The sequence below is a fragment of the Aulonocara stuartgranti genome, assembly GCF_965226115.1.
Source record: "Aulonocara stuartgranti genome assembly, chromosome: 10".
Classification (NCBI taxonomy): Eukaryota; Metazoa; Chordata; class Actinopteri; order Cichliformes; family Cichlidae; genus Aulonocara; species Aulonocara stuartgranti.
In genome coordinates this window covers 32,030,035-32,052,481 of record NC_138946.1, presented here as the reverse complement: position 1 = coordinate 32,052,481, position 22,447 = coordinate 32,030,035, and the positions used below count along the sequence as shown (strand labels likewise).

The window sequence follows — 22,447 nt, the reverse complement described above, 5'->3', positions numbered from 1 at the left end:
ACGGAAAGAGCCTCCTCTCACCAACTAAGAATCCCTCTGTGCCCTAGACCCGAGGCTCGATCACACCTGTTCATCACCCAGCTGGCATAGTACCATTTTGACTCTTTCTTTTGATTAAACGAAAAAGCATTTAGACTAAACAATCAATAGGTACAGGCTTGAGTCTGGAATCGCTCTGGCATAAATCTTCCTGCTGCCTGGCGTGGAGTCGTCTCTGTATCATTTTTGCTGATTAGTTTTCCCATTACTCAAAACAGACGCGTTTGCTGGTGATGAATGATCCAATTATGGGATATTTGTCACCCATTTGATATCTGCTGCTAGTCTGTGACTGTAAAGAATTTCAGTGTAACTCTACCTGCTCAAACCTGCAGTCCACTGTGGGGTTAGTGTCGACCGGCCTTTGGATATATTTTTTTTACAGCCATTAGGCAATGATTATCTCTTGGGGGGTTATTTTTTTTAATTTCCCAAGGAGCATCTAACCACTTCTCCCCGATCATCTCATTAATTTTGTGGTTACACATAAAAGCAGTACTCAAGAGCGTTTTCAGCACTTTTGTCATTTTAAGACTACTTGCCCTAAAATTTTCTAGCATCTCTTCTAAAGTCTGCATTCCCCCCATCGCCACTGATATACTTCAGACAGCAGTCCGATATGTCTAAACTGAAGTTGACCTCGTCCAACTGCTACACACACACACACACACACACACACATGCACACCCAAACAATACACAGACACTCACAGCTGAAAGGATTCATGTACACTCCCCCACCACACCCCTGTGTCTGTGGACAGTAGGCTGATTCTGCAGCCTCCCTCCCTCCCTCTCGGGCTCTCTCTCCTGCTCTGCTGTGTTGAGCTGTGTGTGTGTGTGTGACAGCTGCTTAATTGGGCATTCTCCCCTCGTCGGAGAGCCTCCTCTCTCTCTCTCTCTCTCTCTCTCCTCCAGCTTGGGCCGGGGCTGCTGACGAATGGCAGCGGATTACAGATGAGGACACGGTGACCCACCTGACCTTGCTGCACAGCCGCGGGGGTGGGGTAGTGGTGGTGATGGGGAAGGGAGGGAAGGGAAGAGGGGGGGAGCACTGAGAGCTGGCGATGGGGCTGACAGGGTACTGCAGAGAGGCAGAGGTGGTGGCAATGGGCATGGGTGCTGTAGTGGGGGAGGGGGAGGGTGGGGCGTACCCGTGCCAGGTCAGGGAGGATGAGGTCGCACGAAGGTGGGTGATATATCGGCACAAAGGGGCGGGGGTGGGTGCATTTGCCAGGTGGCCAGGAGGGCAGGCGGGAGATCAGGTGAATGACAGGAGTGTCACATGACACCCTCCCTCCTCCACCCGTGTCAGTATGTCAAGGGCACGAGCCCCTGCTGGCAACCGCCACTGCGACATTTTCCTAACACTTCTTCTCTTCTTTTTAAGTTCTTTTTTTTATGTGTTTTTATGCGTCTATCAGGCGAGCAGCTCCTATATGACTGCTGGCTTGCCTCCACGCACCCTCGGGCCGCGATGTGGTCGGTCAAAAGGAGGCGGCGGGTCCTTGAGTGTGGTGAATTTTAATTTCGGTGCGTGCTATAGATATTTTCATCTCCCCCACCCCCACCTTCCTGCTGTGCGTGTGAGACTGCCAAGGTGAGGTTGTGTCCTCTTGTTAAGAGCGATTAATGGCACTCGTTATGTACATAATGAAATCTCCCTGCTGATGCATAGGGTGGCGTTGTCTCCTCTTTTTCTGAAACACACACCCACCCACCCACCCACAAACCTACATATATATATATACATAATATACTTCTGTGTGTGTGTGTGTGTGTGTGTAGCACAACACTGAGGATGCTTTGTTACAGCCTCCAGGCAACTCCAGCATGTGTTTGATATGGTGTAGAGACCCCTCCCCTCCCCTCTTGTTGTAAGCCATCTCCCCAAATGAAAAACGAACTGGAATTAAGGCCCTGTCAATTCGCAGTCGAGTTTGTTCCTCTTTCGCTTTAGATGCGCACAACACTGCGGCTCCCTGCGTGACATGTGTTCTGAGAGATAGAGATGGGTGGCTCGCCACTGAGTCCCGTTTTGACTGGCGGAGCAAATTAGATCTAATCTTCTTGTGTGTGTTCTTTTATAGCCCGAGAATGTTCACCTAACATCAGCTTTTAAGTTGACCTTGTTGTTTGCTCGTCTGAGGCTCCTGTGTGCATGTGTGTTTCTAGGACAAGACACTGCTGCACTGCTGGCTTCTTTTTTTTTCTTTAAATTTTTGATCTTGTGCAAGTGTACGTGCACGCACTAGCACCATTCAGTGCCTGAGTCAAGCTGTGCAAGCTCTTTTAATCCCATGCCCCGGTGCACGTAGTCTTGATTAGTGGCAGCAGTTATCTGTGCAGAAGACAGCCCGCCCTCCTTTAGCATTTAGTCAGGTCTGGGGCACCAGGGGGGTTGGGGGTGTCAAGTCATGAGAAAGGTGAACGAGAAAGGAGAAAGGCAGAGGGGGCAGCAGTGGAGGAATGGCTTGAATGAGGGAAGAGGGGAGGGAAGAAACCTGATTAGTATTCTAAAGGAGCACTCCTGCCAGTGGAGCAAATTGATTACTGCACTTTACCTGTATCAGCCTCCACAGCTAAGGATGACAAGGTACGGGAGCATGATGTGTGTCTGCATTCGCCCCACAGCCACGGCACAATAGCGGTGTTAAACCCACACTAGGCAAAATGCTTTTTTGCTACCCTCTTTTTTACTTTTTACCACCACTGGATCGTCTTTTCTCAGTCACATTCAATACAGGAAGCGATATACCCGCTGCGGTTGGGTGCGAGCCTCGCCAGTCTCTCGGTCTGATTTAACAGTCAGTGATTGACTGAGGGAAGGGCATGCTTGTTTCCTGTTTCCTGCAGGTCTTGGCCCTTTTAGGCTGATAATTAGCAGGTTTCTCTTAGTTACAGTAAAGGCAATTACAAAAAAAAGAGATTATTTTTCTTTCTACTGCACAATTTCCATCAACACAGTGTTAATGATGGGTATGGTTCTGCTTTAGAGCCCTGCTGGGTTTCATTCTGGCTACTCAATGGAGCGCTGATTACACCTGGGCTGCCAGGTGAAGGCAATTAATTGCAATTAACCTCTGCTTAGACGGAAAAGCAGCAGCAGTTTGAGGAATGACGACCAGAAAGAAAGCTTGGAGGCTTTGTTCAGGCTGCGGGGAAATCAAATTTGTTTCTCCAATCACATCTGTAGAGACAGATCGTGCAGACTGCTATTTGCAAGTGATCAGATCAGATTTGTGTGTGGTCATCACTAGCCCATTGGGATAGGTTGCTGCGGTAACAGCCGAGGGGTCAGTAACTACGAAGCAAAGGTCGGCTGTACACAAACCCCAGCAGATATACCCCTGGTGCTCTAACAGCAGCCTGAGCTCTGCGTCTGTCACTCCTGGTATGATGTGTGTTGCAAATGAGAAAAGTATTTAGTACAAATTTGTGGCTTGACCCAGCAGCGTCTAAAAGGAACAAGATTTGTTGTGTATATTTTTTTTTTTTTTTTTTTTTAAATGTATAGTTGAAGTGCACAATGTCTTTTCAGTTAGTTTGCCTCCCTTTAGTCCAGTTTTCCATTTTTATTTCTAAAATGTTTCTTTTCACATCTAGTTGTGGTTAACTGTAATATTCTTGATCCACAGCTGTAGAAATGCAACTGGAGTTGCATTTCAAACCAAACTTTGAAACATATTTGTGTTGGCGGCCCGATTAAAGCTGAATAGTTTGTCTAATTAAAGCAGATATGCAAAAGGATATATAGATATTCAGTGTTAGATATGTATAATTTGCCCCCCCTTAGCCCAGTGCACGCATTCCACTATGAAATTTAAATTCCAAGCCAATGACACCAATCTGTTCAGCCTGTCAGTGGCATTCACTGTGCTGTCAATACTGAGCAGGCATTGCAAGTATGTTTATATTCTCCATGTGTAATAGGCAGGGCCCAAATCATGAACTCTCCAATCACTGTGACCAATAAAAGTTGATTAAGTCAAATTGACCTGGTGCATGTATTTAAGAGGACCCAGTATAAAAGCAGGAAAGCACTGCCTTCATTCATTTGGGCAATATCGCTAAAATTAGAAATGTCCTGTCTAAAATTGTTGTTGCATTTATTACTTCTATTTTAATTCATTATTATGAGGTTGCTCTGAAAAGCCTTCAGTTGAACCTGAATTCTGCAGCGAGAGTTCTGGGACTACAAAGAATTGCTGTATTTCTCCCTTATTAGCTTCATTTCACTGGTTCCCTGTTGAATTCAGAATTGAATTCAAAAATCTTCTCGCATACAAAATCTTGAATAATCGGGCCCTGACATATCGTGCAGACCTCATAGTACCGTATTATCCTAACAGAGCACTTTGCTTTCAAATTGCATGCTTACTTTTGGTTTCTAGCATTTTCAAAAGTAGAATGTGATGCAGACTCTTTCAGACACCTCTACTGTGGAACGAAGTCTGAGTTTGGTTTTGAGAGACAGACGCTCTCTCCACTTTTTTTTGATGAAGCTTATAGTCGCTGCTGGATCGGGTGATCCTGGGCCATTAGTTATGCTGCAATAGGTCTGGGCTGCTGGGGGCTTCCCATGATGCACTGAGGGTTTTATCTTCACTCATCTCCTTTCACTCCCTGTTAGTTTTTCAACAGTACTGTATGTAGTCATTAGCAAATATTAAAATCTGGTTCTTTCTCCCATAGTATGTTTTTTTTTTTCTTCTGTCTCCCTCCCTTTACCCTCAAGCTTCATGGCAGATGGCCCCGCCCCTCCCTGAGCCTGGTTCTGCTTGAAGCTTCTTCCTGTTAAAAGGGAGTTTTTCCTTCCCACTGTTGCAAGGTGCTTGCTCATAGGTAGTCATGTGACTGAGAGTCGTTAGCTTACAATATAAAGCACTTTGGGGCACATGTTGTTGTGCATTGGCACCATATAAATAAAATTTAATTGATTTAGGCAATTCTATTAATAAAGTTGGTTATTTCACTATGGATAGTTTATTTTCCAAACACTCTAGTCAATAAACATGGCTTTTGTTAACTCTATTGTGGGATATTTATGTAAATATAAGTCTGGCAAATATTTTTTACTCCAACATTGGAAATTAGTTCCTAACTAGGACAGCTCACAAGTCCTGGACAGGCAGAGGGCAGCTCGGGCAGGGCCTCGCTGCTTCTTTATTCTAGCACTCAAGTGACCCTGCTGTAGTTAGTAAGTAGTGCAGCCCACTGCTTAGACTCACCGGTGAGGGGAAGGCTTAAATATAAGGAGAAGGTCAAGCTAAATAAAGTTTGTTTTGCCCTTGTGTCTATAGGATATGGATTTATCTACAGCTCAGCAGAGATCATGAAGATCTTGGCACACATCTAGAAAAAGGTCTTATAGCAGGCAGTTTGTTGCAGTTTAACACTAGCTTGCTGCTACATTTAATCCCTGTAAAAGACTGCATTTTATCTAATGTGTTTTTGTCATATGTATGATATTTTGTAGTAAAACCATATGGGCCTTTTCATTATTGATGAAACGCTAAGTGGGAAAGATTGTTAAAAATAAGAAATTTCCTTTGCTCCTTTTTTTGTCTGTCAACCCAAAACCCAAATAAAAAAAATCTAATTTCTTTCCAAATTGTTAGTTAAGAAAAAAATCTTTAAAATAATTTCTCACTTAGTTAACCTGATGGTGCATGTATGAAGTTGGATTGATCATTTATCTGATTTGAACCAGACAAAGTTCAAGTGACTGTGCATAGTTAAGTCTCCTGTTTAAAGGTTTTAAAAGTGAGAGTGAGTCGCAGGTGTGCTGCACACCATTCATCTCCAGTAGTGCAAACACATTTTTCCTGCTGTGTGTTAAATATGAAAAATATCCCAGTAGGGCTGGGCCATATCATACCGTTCACAGTAATACCAGTATAATGTTGGGCAACGATAAGAAAATGAAATATGGCGATAGAATATGGATAAAACGCGCATGCGCAGTGCCTTTGTTTTCATACATACATGGCGGCGACGCAGAATGAGAAGGGCGAAAGCGGATCGTTGAATGAAACAGATGAACCAGAACTGGTTTGTAAAAATGCTGCAGCTTCAGTGGTGGAACTGGTTTGGCTTTCGTCCGTCAGATACACAACAAAGCACTATTTTTGGTAGAGCATGCTAGCGGGCCGTCGTTATTACCGTGTTGTTTGGAAAATATAAACATACTTGCAAACAGTGTCCCTTATAATCCCGTGTGCCTTATGTATGAACTCTGGTCGTGTTTACTGACCTCGAAACGATTTTATGTGCACGGCGCTCGAAAATCTGTCAAATGTTTCAGTACGACTTTGCTAAGCTACGAAGCCGCACCGCTTGATGGATTGTCGGAGCGTTACGGCTATCGTAGGCGGAGCCTCGCGGAGTGATACGTACTGCGCTTCAACATAATGTTACCGTATTGTGTGTGTATAACCTCTTTTTAAGTTTTGTGGATATTATACATGGTTATGCTGAGGATATGTCGTCTGCCCTTTGGTTAAACTGTCAGCAAGGAATTTGCATTTGCACTGTTACATTTTTATATAACTTTAATGCACATAAAAAACAGCTGCTTGTTTAAGTGAAAATACATTGATGTTTTTTTGGAGTTGTAAAGTATTTTGTCTAGTGTCAATTATATCGTCAGTTATATCGTTATCGCAAATTTTCAAATGTGTATCGTGATAAATATTTTTGGTCATATCGCCCTGCTCTATATCCCAGCTGAGTTCATGTCTAAGCATTTTAAAGAAAAGCTTTAACCTCCTAGGACCTGGCATCCACATATGTGGACATCACATTTTGGGTTGTCTAGACCAAAATACTTAATTTTTCTCTACAGGGGCCTGATGTCCACTTACGAGGACATTATACTGCCACTGTTCTATCGAAATTTAAAACAAATGTCCTCATGTGGATCTGATTTACCCCTGAAACAAAATTGAGGTTTAAAAAAAGAAATCTGGTTGTTTTTACATTCGTCAGGTCCCAATCAGCCCAAATAGCAAAGAGAAGTTAAAAATGCATGCCCTGAGTGCAGGTCTTAGGAGGTTAATGCAACAGATGCAACAAGTTCCCAATGATATTTTGCTCATTTTATATAAATTATTTATTTCAGGGATGTAAACCTTTCAAATGAGGCAATCTGATTCTCTTTGTGTGTTAGCTGTAAAGCTGTATGTGTGTCCTAAAAGTCAGAGCAGATGGGCATGTATGGGCTGTCAGCTTGCAGCAGTCACTCCTCTCCTCTGTGATATTTAGTTTTCAAACCATCTTTGTCATCTTTTCTTCAATATTAGTTCATCTCACAACTGCAAAGTAGCGCTCCGCCACTACGTTATTGTCATCATCTTTCAGCCCTGTTGTTGCCTGTGCCTACAAACAGGTAGTGACCGTGTCATTTAGCGCTCAGTGTTTTCTTTTTCCAGCAAAAAATATGTCCTATCAAATTATGGTGATATCAACACATTTTACCAGTATATAAATTATTCAGTATGAAATGTGCTTTATTTAGGCTCAGTGGAACATTTAACGTTATCTAGGACACCTGATTTTTTTTATTATTTTTTTAAACGGCTTTTTAGAATTTCCGAATGAAACTGCAGCAGCCTTTGCCCATAGGGCAGTGTTGGCAAGTATGCCTTTATAATCTCCAGTGTAATTGATCGGGGTTATCTCGGCTTAGGAATTGGTTAAAATCCGTTCTCTCTGTGTTTTGCTTGAAAAGAAAGTCACACAAGGACTGTAACACAAGTTTAAATAGCCGAGGTTGTGTGTCCGCAGCTTATAATGAGGTTTCTCCAGGTTGTGTAACAAAAGATTGCACAGTGGCACAAGGTCCTTTGAGGTTGCAGGATGGCAAGCATACAGCAGCTTGTTTGCATCAGTGTTATCTAAAGCTCTTGCCTGGTATATTTAAAGTATAGTTAACCTTTTAAGTTATTAACTGTCTTCGACGCCTTACTGTCCCTTTGTAATTTCAGCAACAACGACATATATACAAACTGATTATCACGTTACAAAGTTGCACATAAACGTGGTTAATTTGTTTATGTTAAAGTTGGATGTTGCTCCGAGTGTGAAAAATGAAACCCTTGTCAGCGTCTGAAGCCTACACTTTTCTCTAGTGGCCAGCAGGAATGCAACTTTTTATATTTGCGAAAACAGTTTGCTTCTGTGCGGTCCGTGCCGTGGAGTGGATCTGTTTTTGTGGTTGCCTCAGCTCTGGCCGTGTGAGCACCGGTCAGGCTTTAAGGCCAGGTGTAGGACTAATCTTATTGAAATGTCTTGCGCTCAGCTCTGCCCTGCCAAGTGGATTGGTGCTGCTTGAGAGGTTTTTCTCAGAAAAAAGGTTGCACATAATTGTTTTATACTTTATTGGGTTAAATGTGTCTAATTGATTTAAAAGATACCCTAATTGTGGAACTTTGAATAGCCCTGCATTCTTGCTGATCTAGAGGAAAAACAAAAAAAGAAGTTGTGTTTTTGATGATTCTAATGGAATGTCCCCTCACAGGCCATTATGCCCTGCGATACCATTCTCCGGCTTCACTCGGAGCAAGCATTAGGATGATTTAAAAACTAAAAAGTAGGTCAATGGGAGCATTATGAAAGGCGGAATGATAGTAGAGATGTGTCCTCTTCTTTTTCTGTCACTTAGACCTCTGTCACACACTATAATACTCCAAACCATCCTATATCACTTACAGTAAAAGAAAAAAAGAAGCAGGGCTCTTTTTAACCCAATAAAACCAGACATCTTGCTGACTCATAGCACCAGCCTTCTTAGGGATGATGCCAAGGATATTATGGAAATGATCCATTAAAGGCCAAGGTTTTTTAGCTGGTTTTATCCAGCTTTCAGGGCAGTCTGACAGTGGGACATTTGATCTCAATTGCAAAGTGACTGCAGTCTGTTTCAAGGGCCTAGTCTGCCTTTTGGTGAGCTGGCCGTTGGGCAATCAGCTGTTCCTATTTCCAGCGACAGTGTTTACAAATGGAAAATGTGTGTTGTTTCGGGAGGGAAATGAGCGCCATTTCAGACAGGCGATGTAAGCAGAAGATTACCTCGGAGCCCAATAGAAACGAATCAGGTATAGATTGATGGCAGCCACGGCTCATTAACAAGGAATGTGTGTGTGTGTGTTTAATTGATGCGCTAATTCTCAGCCACTCAGGAAATGGCCCTTGGGTGGGTCTTCCAAATGGCACACAAATATTTACTATGGACGCAAACACTTTGGTAAGCACATCCACGCGAGCCTGGGCATGTAAGGTAAAGAGTGTCCGATGCTGTGATACAGTGCAGGGATACACAGGCTAGTTTGGCTAGCTGCTCAGCTGGGCTATGAAGTGCTTGGATGACTCATCAGCATGCATGAATTCCTCTATCCTGTCTCTCTCTCAACCCTAAGAACTCTTTGTACTGATGAAGTTAAATTCCGCCCCCGCTCCTCATCCAAGGCCAGATGCAGCCTGAGAAGTTTAGCACTCTGGTCCCATTTTCTGAAATGTCCCCAGCACACTCTGAGTAGGATGTTCCAGCAGGCAACCTGTGCTGCTTAAGTCAAGAAATCTGACTTTCCTGCACTCACGTATCGCATTTCCTCTATGCGGGGTGCATCCATGGGTTTGAGCGCGCTCACATGGGGGGTGTGTGCGGGCTATGCATGACTTGTTTGGTCAATGCATCCTAAGAAGTGGGTCAGTATGCCCTAGTTCTCACTGTGTGGGCGTGCGTGTTTCTGTGTATTGCGTTTCAGTGTTATTTTGTCCCGATTGACTTATCTGCAAAAGCATTTTCTTGCTCAGGCTCTCCCGCTGTTCAGTAGCATGTTTATCCTCTTCTTTACCTTTCTCAAGGTGAACACGAGCTTTTTAATTCAACTTTCCTCTCGTGGACTCGTTCGCTTGCGGAAGGTTCGGAGCAACTGCATTTGGTCAGGTAGCTTATGTTTTGTCTTATTTAATCATGTCAGGCCATATTGAATTTACAAATAGCGGTCACGCTGCATGTGTAAGTGAGCTACCCTGTTGAGTATGTGCAGCAGGGCTGGGCTGCAGATTACATGATATAATAGTGTTTAGGCATTGCCTCTCCTTTTAAATTCCTTTAACCTTGACTCCCCTTTAATGCAGGGAGAACACATCTGCCAGGCTGGTGTCAGACATTAGTAATACACACCGCTCAGGCAGCATTGTCACTTTTTATTAACGCCCAGAGCTTTGCATGGACACCAGCTGTTGCATCAAGTGGAAAAGCCTTGGCGGCATGGATGACCTTGACTTTAACTGCCGCTCCTTTGGCTCTTACCCCCGTTTTAATTATTTTGTTTGGTCTCATACATTTTAAATGGCTTAAGTGGATTACCATTGCTGACGATGAAGGTCGTTTAGAAACTCGCTTTTTTTAAAGATTGGGAAAGGGGAAAAACACTGGATTACCAAGAAGTGTGTTTGTTTGTTCCTGGTGGCGGTGGTGGAGGAAGTGTAATCTGGGGGTTAGGGGAGGAGAGCGAAGCTCACGTTTTAAAACTTAATCCGAGACATCTGCATCGACACGTTCAGTCGACCTTGTGGTGCGACCGAGAGTGCAGTGACCTTTCCTGTTCAGAGTGTCTTTTAAGTACCAGAGGAGTGAAACGGAAAGAAATAGATGAAGAGTCAACCAGCCAAGGGATGATGAAGCCTCACCCCCATCCCCATCATTTGCCCTCCCCCGCGCATGTACGTGGCTGACTGTAGGGGTAAAAATCATTTTAGACCGGTGCCTGCTCTGTCATTGGCTGACATTGTCAAGGATAATGGATAATCACCACAGAAACCATACAGCAGCTCATTGGTGTTGTGGGAGGAGGGGGTGGAGGTCAGGCATTTTGGGTGCCACCACCAATGAGATGACATGTTAACAGATGTGTAAGGTCATTTTCAATGTATACACCAGGGGAGAGCATGTAAAAGTAATGCACGCATTGTGAAAGTGGAGAGGAAGAGGGTCGTGTGCTTTAGGGGCTCAGGATGGAGGACAGCTTTCCCTATATTAAGGTCATTTATTTGAGCTGTGCCACTGAGCAGAACGCATTTTCCCGTGCCCTTGCCGTGGCAGGGCTTTTTGACACCGGCTCTGTCATTAAATGCATCTCGAGAGCCTGAAGGGCCTCGCTTTTGTTTCAAGTAATTTGTGCTTTATGTGATGCAGTGAATGCAGCAGCTTTGGACCTCTTGTATATATACTGATATAGTGCAGTGTCAGTGTGTCCCCATGCTACCTTGTCTGCTCTGTATAGAAGTGTCTTTGGGCAAAAACATAGACAAGGTCAACTGTAATTCCAAAGGTTCATTGCCAGTAGCAGAGATTAACAGAATTCCCTGTGTTAAAACTGTCAGTGCTCTTTTTTTTGTTTCCCTTTCTCTCACTAACTGTGGGGCTGACTCCCAGCATATTAGTAATGCTGCCAGGCTGTGTGGAAGGTAAACATGCGTACATGTTTACTGTGCCCATCAAACGTGTCTTTACAGGCCGTTCTATTATGATTGTGCTAAGCAGGCTGGCAGGAAAATAGTCTAATCCTGAGCATCTAAGATTAGCATGACAACAGACGTCAGATGGCCCAGTGTGACCAGGTTGGCTTTTGTTGTTGTCAGATTTAGGTCACCAGCTTAAAGATGGCCTTGAACTGTAACTGACGCTGATGGGCCAGTCTCAGTTAACTTATTCACTTCGAGGGAGTGCACCACAAAGAGTCTAATCAACCTATTCTAGACCTTTGGTATGAAAAGGTCTTTTTAAATTGCCAAGCTGATTGTTTTCCTACTGCTGCTCAGACTGATCATCTTAAATCCAGCGTCTAATCCCAGCTCACTTCCAAGGTGGCATTAAAAGTGCCACCTTGTTGCCCTTACTGTCATGACAACCTGTGGACCTTGGCCCCAAGGATGGATTTCAGGCTGATTAGAAGCCTGCCACCTTGTTGTTTCTGGCCCTCGCTGTTGCCCTCTATGTGAAATATTCAGCCCGGTGACTGTGTGGTGGGTTGCCATGGCCTTTCGTCATAATCACTGGCTGCTGTCCTGTCGTGTGACCCGCTATGTCGGTCCGCTCAGCGGACACCAAAGGTGAGGACGGCATCGGGAAAGGACACGGACAGCAGCTGAGGCGAGGTGGAAACTCTGTATTAATTAACCTTTACGGGATGCGGCCAGGACTGTCGGCGGTGCCCTGTATCCACGGAAACCACGCTGACAGGGTTCAGAGCAGAGGTCTCCCAGAGCAGCACTGCTGACAGTGTCATGGCAACTGGCACAATGTTCACCCCAGTGTCACTGGCTCTGCCCTCCTGACAGTGGTGTGGTGTGATAGGTGCACCTGAACCTTAAGCAACCCCTCCCAATAATATAGACGTGCTCGACAGTTAAGTGCACCTTGTCTGTTATATCCTTGATGCAGCTCTGCTCTGTTTATGTGCGGTGCACTGTAAACCTCCCAAAATGTGCAGAATATTTAGAATAGTAAGAGTTGAGCGTACTATTATAAAGCTGAATTTTATAAGTGGATAAGTGGAAATGTTTTCGGAATGTAAATGTTGTCTCATAGTTCATATGTCTTATTTGGTCTCTCTTTTTTATTCGTTTAATTGTTAAAAAGTAGTGTAGCACTGTAATTCTGTTACTTTAGGTATGCATGAGCAATGTAACTCATTACATGCTACAATCAAAGGGAATTAAATGACAATTACTTTGCAGAACAAGAATGATTCTCCGCTCTTGTTCTGCATGTAAAAGATACTGAAATTCACTACAAATATTTTTTTTTCACACTGAAAAGAGTGAACAATTGTTAGCAATGATGGGAAGTGACGCTGCAAACTGCTTCACTCGTGGCTCCACAGCTAAAACACAACCTGAGCAGTTTACAGTAGATTTAAAAGAAAAAACCATGGCTAAATGCACAAAATTAATAAAGACGTACAACTATAAAATGTGCTATAGGGAGAAAATGTCGCACAAACTCACAATACCTAAGGAAGGAGAATTTTCAGGAAAAAACAAGTTCACAGTGCTTAGTGTGTGAACCTTTGAGTTTATTTGGGTAACACTGTGGCGTGGTGGTTAGCACTGTTGCCTCCCAGCAAAACGGTTCCAAGGTTTCCTGCCTTTCTGTGTGGAGCTGTGCATGTTCTCCCCGTGTTTGCGCAGGTTCTCTTCGGGTACTCAGGCTTCCTCCCACTGTCCAAAGACATGCAGTTAGTGGGGTTAGATCAACTGGTGATTCTAAATTGCCCCTAGGTGTGAATGTGAGTGTGAATGGTTGTCTGTCTTTCTGCTAGCCCTGTGGCAGACCTGTCTGTACCCTGCCTCTTGCCCCCTGACAGCAGGGACCCTGATTTGGAGAAGTAAATAGATGGATTATTTGTAGCTCAAAGCACTCCTCCCATAAATCAAGTTACTTCTGGTTTTGCACTTCTGATTAAAGGAAAAAGAATCGGGGTCAAAAACGCGAAGCCCAGCTGGCCAGGTGTTAATAAAGATAACGCAGCAGTAAGATTATACATGCGTCTATATGTGCCTCCGTGCACACATTCGTTCCTGTGTCTAGGCATGAACGCTTAAAGGCTTACTAGTGTGCATGTGACACGGGGAGCGGGTGGGTGGCTCATGCTTTATGTAGTCCAAGGTTTGTGTCGTGTGCGATGCTGCTCAAGTGCATAAGGAGCAGGGGGCGGTGGGGGTGGTGGTGGTGGGGATAATCCACTGAAATGACAAGCTGCATAAGGAATTATTCACAGCTCTCACAAGGCCCTTTGCTTTTGAAAGACATTGCTGCGAGGGGCTTACTGCTCGAGACCTGAATGTTTTCAAGGTAGTGGGCCTGAATTTTCAATTTGGATCCAATCAGGCCTAATCTACATTTGTCGTCTGTTCGGTGGCTGTGAGGGGAGAGTGCAGAGAGGAGAAGGAGCCGTGTGCAGTCAATCTGAAATGTTGCTAAGTAACAGAGACGGCACACAAGGTGGTGAAATGAATGTGATATAGTGCTGTGTAAATCCCTGCTTCTCACACAGTTTCTCCCCTTTTCTCTTTTTCTCCCCCCCACTCCACCCAACCTTCTCGTCCTCCCTCTTTTCTGTCTCTCGCTCACTGCCATAGGTCCCCCCCATGTGAGATCTGCAAAGCTGAAAGGCGCCGCTGACAGAACCACAGCCAGGCCATAGGACAGACATCCCAAACATCCACAGCCACGGAATGTGTCAACATCTTTGTGGTGAAATCCCGCTGACTCCTCAGTTGCTTTTCACATAAGCCTCGAGCTGGGCCTTCTGGGATCCTGCGGCATTTAAAGGCATACAACAATGCCTGGGAGGCCTACCTGCCCCGGATTGTCTCCAGCCATGATTGCTGTTTTAACACAGTGGTGACTGTGCCCACTACAGAGAGGATCACATCCATCTAGTGCATCCACCCCTCCCCTCTGCTGTACACTGACTCGGTGAAATAGCCTGCCCGCTTTTTGGTATTTAGGAAGTACATGCCACTGTCAACCAGATGACCTAGTGGACATATTTCCCAGTAAGAAGTGCTGAGCCATACGAGGGGATCCTAGTATTGAACATGACTCATGGGGAGGAGCCTGGCCCTGAGACACACAAGGATTCAGCTGTTCTAACTTATCTGGAAGGTTTACTGATGCATCCAGTGGTGGCCGGGCCTGGGGCCACGGCAAGTGGGAGGTCTGAGGCTGCCCACAGCAATCAGGAGCAGGGTGATAAGGTGGGTGGGCCCTTCCAACTGCCCAACCATGGACCCACAGCTCCCAAGGGTGGAACCAATGGGCCCACTCTGGGTTCTTCTCAGCACCTCAAGAAAGCCCGCTTACTGCGCTCGGGAGCTTGGAATGATCCAGGGAACCAGCGAATGAGCTCACCCCCAGCGGAGCTGAATGGCCAAGTGGGAGGGATGCAGAATGGAGCACTAGAGGGATCTCCTCATGCTGGAGAGAGCACCCTGCTTGCGTCACTGCTTCAGTCATTTAGCTCACGACTTCAGAGTGTGGCGATGTCTCAGCACTCTAATAAACCCCCGAGTGAGTGTTCGTCTCCATCCAAGGCGCCACCTGCAGACAAAGAGCCACTACCTGTGTACGGGACAGCCTCAAGCCGCTTAAAGGGCCTGATGAGAAAGAGCAAACTTCAGAATCATAGCAACACACCTTACAGTCGTCGTGGACACAGCCAGGACAGACCCCCAGAATCACCTCGCTCAGCACACAGTGCCACGCCTCCTGCTGCTCCTACAGCTGCAGATTCAGTTTCCTGTGCAGAGCGACTGAAGGCCGTGGCTAACATAGTGAAAATCCGCTCTAGTCCGGCGCCTTCACCTAAGCCCAGTGTCGCCTGCAGTCAGCTGGCCCTGCTGCTGTCCAGCGAAGCCCATCTCCAGCAGTATTCCAGGGAGCATGCACTCAAAGCACAGCTCTCTGGAAGATCAGCCAGCGAAAGACTAGCTGCCATGGCAAACCAGCAGCACAACCAGGACAAAAGGCCACCCAGTCTGCCCGGAGCTCCAGACACGCTAAGCTCCTTAACAACCCAAAATGGAATGACAACAACCACCACAGTAACGACAACACTCCCTCGAATGGCCCTGTCAAATCCACAGAGCCCCTCTTTGCTGCGTGGCCACAGCCAAAGCTCCCCACCCACTCCCCCACGTGCTCCAAGCCACACTCACAGCCAGCCATCTCGGGAGAAACGAGGCTTTGACTCGCGTCCAACCCGCCCACCCCAGACATGCAGTAGCTTGCTGCTGCTGCTGCTGAACAATCACAACAACCAGAAGCAGCTGACCAAGAATGGGCATTTGGAGGACAGCTGTGGCATTCTGCCACCAAGTGGCTCCTCTTCAGTCACCTCAGACAGCGAATGCTCCACCCAGGAGCGGAGCCTGACCAAGGACAGCAGCGATGCCGAGAGCTCCTACTCGAGTTGCTCTCCCATTGACCTCTCCATGAGAAGCCGTGTCAATATGCAAGATGGAGGGCTCAAAACTACAGTTCCCTCTTCCTCCGCCTCTTTCACCTCTACCCTCTCTACTTCCGCCCCAGGTGCATTCTCTCCTCAAGCTTCTGCTCAGCCCCCCACCACAACTTTATCTCCATCTTCTACTGTTGTCTCCTCTGTTTCCACCTCTATTTCTTCCTCTTCCTGTATCTCTACCTCTTCCCTGGACAAACTAACAGAATCTTTAATAAACAAGTGGAAGCCAGAGCCATCAGGATCAAAGGTGTCCAAGGGCAAGGACCCTGAAATGAGCCCAGACCGAAAGTCCCACCCTAAAGTCACACTCATGCAGCTTCTTCTTGAGCGCAGAAATAATGAGATGGTTAAGAAAAATGTTGGTAACCAAGATTCACCTCTTGATGTAACTGTAGCCACCATGTCTCGAAACCAGCCAAAAGGACTGGTATCTTGGGAAGAGGCGAGGACAAAAAGCCCCATAGATAGGTCTGTAGCTCCAGCTCAGCCCCTCTACTCACTTGGCCGTGACCCAAGCGGTGCTCTGTCCCCATATTCCTACCCTTCCCCCAACGTCCAATCCAGCCCACTGGATTTGTGTAAATCTAAAACCTTCCCTGCTGAGAAGGCCTCAGAGCCCGCCTTCAGTGCTAGTAAACTGTTACAGAATCTGGCTCAGTGTGGGACAGCTTCCTCCCCACCCACCCCCTCTGGTAAAGGGCTGGGCCAGGAGCACGATGCCAGCAGGCCCCTTGCCCTTTTGGAAAGACTCAATGCTCCAATCGGCAGGACCACCACCACCACTCCACTCTCTGATGGAGCTTCAGGTAGTGGCACACCCTTCAGTAGGAAGGAAGCTTCTCCTCCTTCATCACAGATTGAGAACCTTCTGGAAAGGCGCACCGTGCTGCAGCTCCTTCTAGGAACAAGCTCAGCTACAGCGACTGTGAGCCGCAAAGACAGGCCTAGTGGCAGTGGCAGGAGGAGTGTGGAGGCAGCGGGGGGATGCAGTGAGAAGAACCCTGGTGCTCACGTCACCTGCGACAGCTCCAATGGCCCCCCTCTGGATGTAAAGGTCAAATCGGAGCTCATGGAGGACGTGGGACCATCCTCTGCCATGTCTGAGGACGTGATTGGCAGAAAGAGGCTGAGTTGCTATGAGAAGAATAGCCTCGTCTCAGATTCCCAGCAGGACTTAAAGGCTGAACCCCGGCCTGCAGAGGTTATAGCAAAATATGGCCTCCTCAGCCAGTTGCTTAAACAACAGACTGCTACCTACTATACCAGTGCTGCTATGCAGGCTGACACACAGCTCAGACAGGTTAAAGAGGAACAGAGGGAGTATCCGAGCCCAAGCCCTAAGAAGAGGCGGCTCTGTTCAGATCGGACTGATAATTTGAGTAACATCAGCTCTCCAAGAGCAGTGGACAGTGGTGACACAAATATTTTTGCCTCCTCTGTTGTTCCGGTAGAGCCTGAGCAGCAGAGGACTCTAAAGGAAGAAGAGGTTCCTCCAAAGAGCCCACCGAGTGAAACCCTTACACGAGAGAGCCGGGGCTTCAATGTGCTCAAACAGCTGCTGCTCTCCGACAACTGCCTAAAGGAGCTGTCCCAGCAGCCCCGGGGGGCGCCCAGTCCTTCCGTCCTCCAGACCAACGGCAAGGCCAACGGTAGCATTCTCACTCAGCCTGCCCAAAATCACAGCTTCCTCCAACTGCCCAGCTGGCATCCCCACGGTTCCCTCAACTCAGGGTTTCCAAGTAATCTCAGACCACTACCCACCCCTCCTCCAGGTGACAGTTCTCTGCGCTCCCCTTGGAGTCGCCACCCGTCCCTGTGGCCCATCACTCAAAAACGGGAGACGCCTACTTTAGTCAAACAGGAGCCTGAGAGCCCTGTGCGGTGGAGTAGTCAAGAGAACGAAGAGGAGGACGAGGGTTGTGACTCAAACCCAGACTCTCCACGGCTCTCGCGGTCCAACCCCATCCTATATTACATGCTGCAGAAGGGCAGCATCCAGCTAAGGAAGGAGGGGAGAGATCAGGCAGAGGGAGCCCATTCTGTGGTCAGAGTTAAAGAAGAGCCTATCAGTGACATGCATGCCTATGAACGCAGCCTGAGCTCTACCCCTCAATCACCCGCCCACAACGACAAGCACAGCCATGAGAGCCAGGGGCTGAGCCAGTCGTCTGAGTAGAATTTGTATCAACTGCAGAAAAATAGAAATGGAAAGAAATTCACTGACTCTGTTTGTTTTTCATTTTTTGAATGACTTGCCAAATTGGTCTGATGAGACAAATGACAAAGAATGCAAATTGAATGATTTTTTTTTTTTTCAGGTGGCATAGAGCAAATTCAGATGCACTTCTGCATCGATTTTTAAATAGTGAGGTCATGGAACGGTACAAAACAGCTGTATCTTAGCAGAATGCCACAAAAGCCAAAACTGTGCATCAGTCACAGATCAAACCTTCCCATCACTGATTGTCATGCTCTACATTTTGTACTACAATGTTAATTACGGAGCCCTCCTTTATTATTGTTATTTTTTTTTTTACACTTTCTTACTAATTGAACTGTACACATATCACTACTCCAAGTCCTCCTGTTGCCTGCTATAAAACATTTAGAAAGAACATTTCAAGCAACATCCATTATTGATGACTCTAAAAATGTTAGTGCTCAGTTCAGTGGACATTTATTTATTTTCTCCATCAGAACATTTCCAGATAGACAGAGACCCATCAATTTTAGATAAGATTCTATTACAACAGTGTCCGTGCTAAAGTCATTCAGAGGACCTTAAAAACGGCATTCGGCGAAGATCCCGCCGCGACGAATGCTTTGTTCCTCGGGATTCACGGTGTGGCACAATTACCAGTGGAGAAGGAATATATCGTTGGCGCTTTAAACGGTCACAACTCATTGTTTTCGCTTTTATTTGAAGTGCGTGTTTCGAGGCCAATATTCGACAGTGCAAATTCAGGGCACTATGTTTGCAGATTGAGCCGTTTGGAGCAGATGGGTCAACAGAGCGAGCGCGGCTCTTACAGTTGAGCAACTGCGTGTAAGCAGGTTTCTAGAGCAACAGTTAAAAAGGCAGTGTGTGAGAAACTTATCTTGCGACCCTGGTTAAACCCAAGGCACTTTTCTTCATGCACACAGAAACTTTTGAGTGTGACGCACATGGCTTTTTCCTTTTCATTTCACTTAAAAGGAGTACCCAGACTTTGCACTATCGAGTCCTTGGAGTCCTTTTCAGAATCATTTAATGGCATGTGATAATAAAAAAGAAAAAACAGTCAGTATTGTTATCTGTTGAGAATTTGACAGTTTGTGATTTTTTTTTTCCCTTTATTTCTTCACTATTGTGGTTTATAGATTTTTTTATTGTTATTATTATTTGTTTGTGGCAGTCTCTTATCTCATAAAATGTCAAAAGAATTGCATGATAATAAAGAGAAGACCACAGGTACATCTTTGTTTTGAAAGCAGCTGGATGTGTGTACCTGCCCCCAGCAATCACCAAGACCTTTTGGTGTCTTGAGGGATATCTGGTTGATCTAGCTCCTTATTTTTGGATCGTACTGTACTCTTTTCAGTTGATCTCACATACTGCTTTATCGATTTTAGTCTCGTGATCTTTTTACTACATATGAAGTATGTCTCTTCAATTATTAATACATTTTCACAATGGTTAAATATATTTGTGTAAATAGTACTTTCAGTATGAAAGATGACTATTTTGTAATGTTTAAGAAAAGATATTACCCTAGTTTTTAATGCCCTGATATGTAAATATGAATTATATGCGTACAAGTGTACATACAAAGGCCGAGGATGCTATGCCCATCGTTTTCCTTTTTTCTTTTTTTCTTTTGGTTGGTTTGTTCTCTGCATGTGTCTCTATGTGGTAAATGATAATCTATCCTGCGCTGTGTTGTGTAATAATGTCTGACTTTCCTCACTGCTGCCTGTTGCATGCAGACGCATGGGAACTACCTGTGTATCCCTACTGGTGATGGGGGAAAATGTCAAGTCTTAAAATAGGTCTTTTATATCACAGAGAGAGAGAGGCTGGTTTAGAATATGAACAGTCCCTAAATAACCACAGACTGTTGAGCAAGTTGATTTAAAAAAAAAAAATGTGTGGAAAAATAAATGTGCATTGAATATTTTTGTGATTATTCTTTTCTGTTACTGGTTAACAAAGCTCTGTGGAAGAGTTTGGGGGGATGTAGGTGGGGGATTGACGTACAATCATAGATCTGCATTGTGCATCTAAGAAATACATTTGTAGCAGCAAATATATATATAAATATATATATTAAAAAAAGGATGTTTCATTTTTTTCATGTGAAGACCTGAAACATTATTTCATTTTTTTATGTTTTCATTTTTGGTGTTCATTTGCACTGATATCTGAAAAATAAAGGACTAAAATGCATGACCTAGTATGACTGTGTTCCTCTCTTTCCAGTTTAGCAGCCAGCAGTGTGCTGGGACAAATGTCGGGACAGTGTTTGCTCATTTGTAGCGCCCCTCTTCTTTTAACAAAGTCAAATAGTGAATGTGTAGAAGCTGAACTTTAGATGGAGGTGTGCTGTCCTATACTGTTCCAGACCATCAACAGTGCTGTGTCTTTTTTTCCATGATGCACAAAATGTTTTTAGTTTCAGGGCAGGCCAGTTCACCTGTAATCTTCTACTATGTTGCTGGTGGAATTGTGTATCTGAAAAATGCAAGGCCTTTTCATTGAGCCTCATTTACTAAGCTTACATTGTGATTTATTAATATTTTCATACCTGGATTTTTCGTACTTTAGAAACAACTTTAAAAGTCTCTCTGACCATGTATACAAACAAATGATAGCCTGGTTGCCTTTAAATTTGAATACTACTACTACAGCTACTAATAATAACACTACAATGGAAAAAAAGAATGTATGTAAATGACATTTAACATTAGCAGCTTCAAATAGCACTCTTCTAGTGGGTTCTGCTGAAAAGCATTTTGAAACTACATGCTACATTAGCATACACAGACTGATGCTACGAATGCACTGCAAACACTTTAGTCTCCCTCACAGCCACAGTCAGTTGAGAATTACCCCAACATGCATGTTTTTGCACAGGGAGAACATGTAAACTGTACAGACAGGGTCAGACCAGGCCATGTATTTAATAAGGCATTCCAGGATCATAAAAAATGACATTTTTAGCCAAAATTAGACACAACCACATCTTTTTAAGGCTGCAACAGGCCGATTAGATTTAGCCCAGATGTTGCTTCATTGACATGATCAGCTTAGTTGTTGTGAGCAGTCACTTTAACACAACCAAAGCAACCAGCAGTGAAACTGAACAACTACTGCACCCCAATATCAGAGTAAGGTTTAACATTAAAGCACATTATTATTTAAAGAAAATGACATCAAAGCCAAACAGCGCTGCGTGCAATCAAAGAGTCCGGTCTATTAAAAGAGTGAGAGGATGTCCTGTATTTGCCCCTAAACCCCTGCTTCTGAGTTGGCTGCTGTTCACTGTGTTGCCGAGTCTTTAACAAAGGCAGGAAAGACACTGAAAGAAGGGAGGACACGTGAAGGTCACCAGATGCACACCGAGTGCCCAAGGATGTGCCCTACACAAATGGAACGTATATCTTTGATTTAGAGCCTACAATAGATTTCTTTGTGCGGTCGTTACAAAACCTTAATTCTTGTGTCCCATCTGAAAAATTATCCATTTAGCGATAGTTTTCTCGACTTGAGAAAAAACAGCCTGTAGCGTGAGATTTCCTAAAGGTGAGGACAAGTTCAAGCTAAACTTCCCCTGCACCGTCTGAATATGAAGTCCAGCGAGTGAACAGACAGCTTTTTGTCTGCAGTGCACTTTTGAAATTGCAGCACAGTTCCTCAGCCCTGACTTCCCTTTTATTTAATCCTCCCCATGACTGACTGCACTCTCTTTAAACTCCCAGTAACCTTTCCCCTCAGTGAACTTCTCCATTTCAAGATTCTTATCAAGGCTGAACTACCAGTAACCTCTCGATTTCCTCTGATTGCCGGAGCAGCGGCAAGCTTAAAGTAGGCGGCTGCGAGTTTAAGCTGAGGTCAAGGTGTAAAACTTGACAATCGACTGTTTGTCTGTGGCTTCGCTCTTTGATTTCCTGACCTCAGCATGAGGCCAAAAAGATGTAAACGCTGCACATAAGGCCGCCAGCAACTCAACTGCAGACCGAGCACTCGGAAGTCCCACGACAGACGTTTTCATAGTTACGAGATGTCCAGAAATGATTTCCTGGCATTGCAGATGCTTAGTCTCTGACAAACAACTTAATGACTGCACTTAACGTGCTGGGCCAAGGGTTTATCTGCATGGGAACTTGTTCGAA

The 22,447-nt window shown here is 45.1% G+C and overlaps 1 protein-coding gene across 6 annotated transcripts in view; it reads left to right on the top strand.

The window, feature by feature from the left end:
• The window catches only part of nrip1b (nuclear receptor interacting protein 1b), a 38,666-nt gene extending 18,157 nt beyond the window's left edge, over nt 1-20,509 (top strand). For 4 of the 6 annotated variants that reach the window (XM_082549525.1, XM_082549526.1, XM_082549529.1 and 1 more), the window contains one exon: nt 14,190-20,509. In XM_082549525.1, coding sequence (XP_082405651.1) covers nt 14,652-18,251 — 3,600 coding nt within the window. In that variant the 5' untranslated portion in view covers nt 14,190-14,651 and the 3' untranslated portion in view covers nt 18,252-20,509. Of the gene's footprint in view, nt 1-2,480; nt 2,635-6,002; nt 6,093-14,189 lie in introns of those variants that run through there. The other 2 variants (XM_082549530.1, XM_082549528.1) reach the window with 2 other exon arrangements.
• The last annotated feature ends 1,938 nt before the right edge of the window (nt 20,510-22,447 follow it).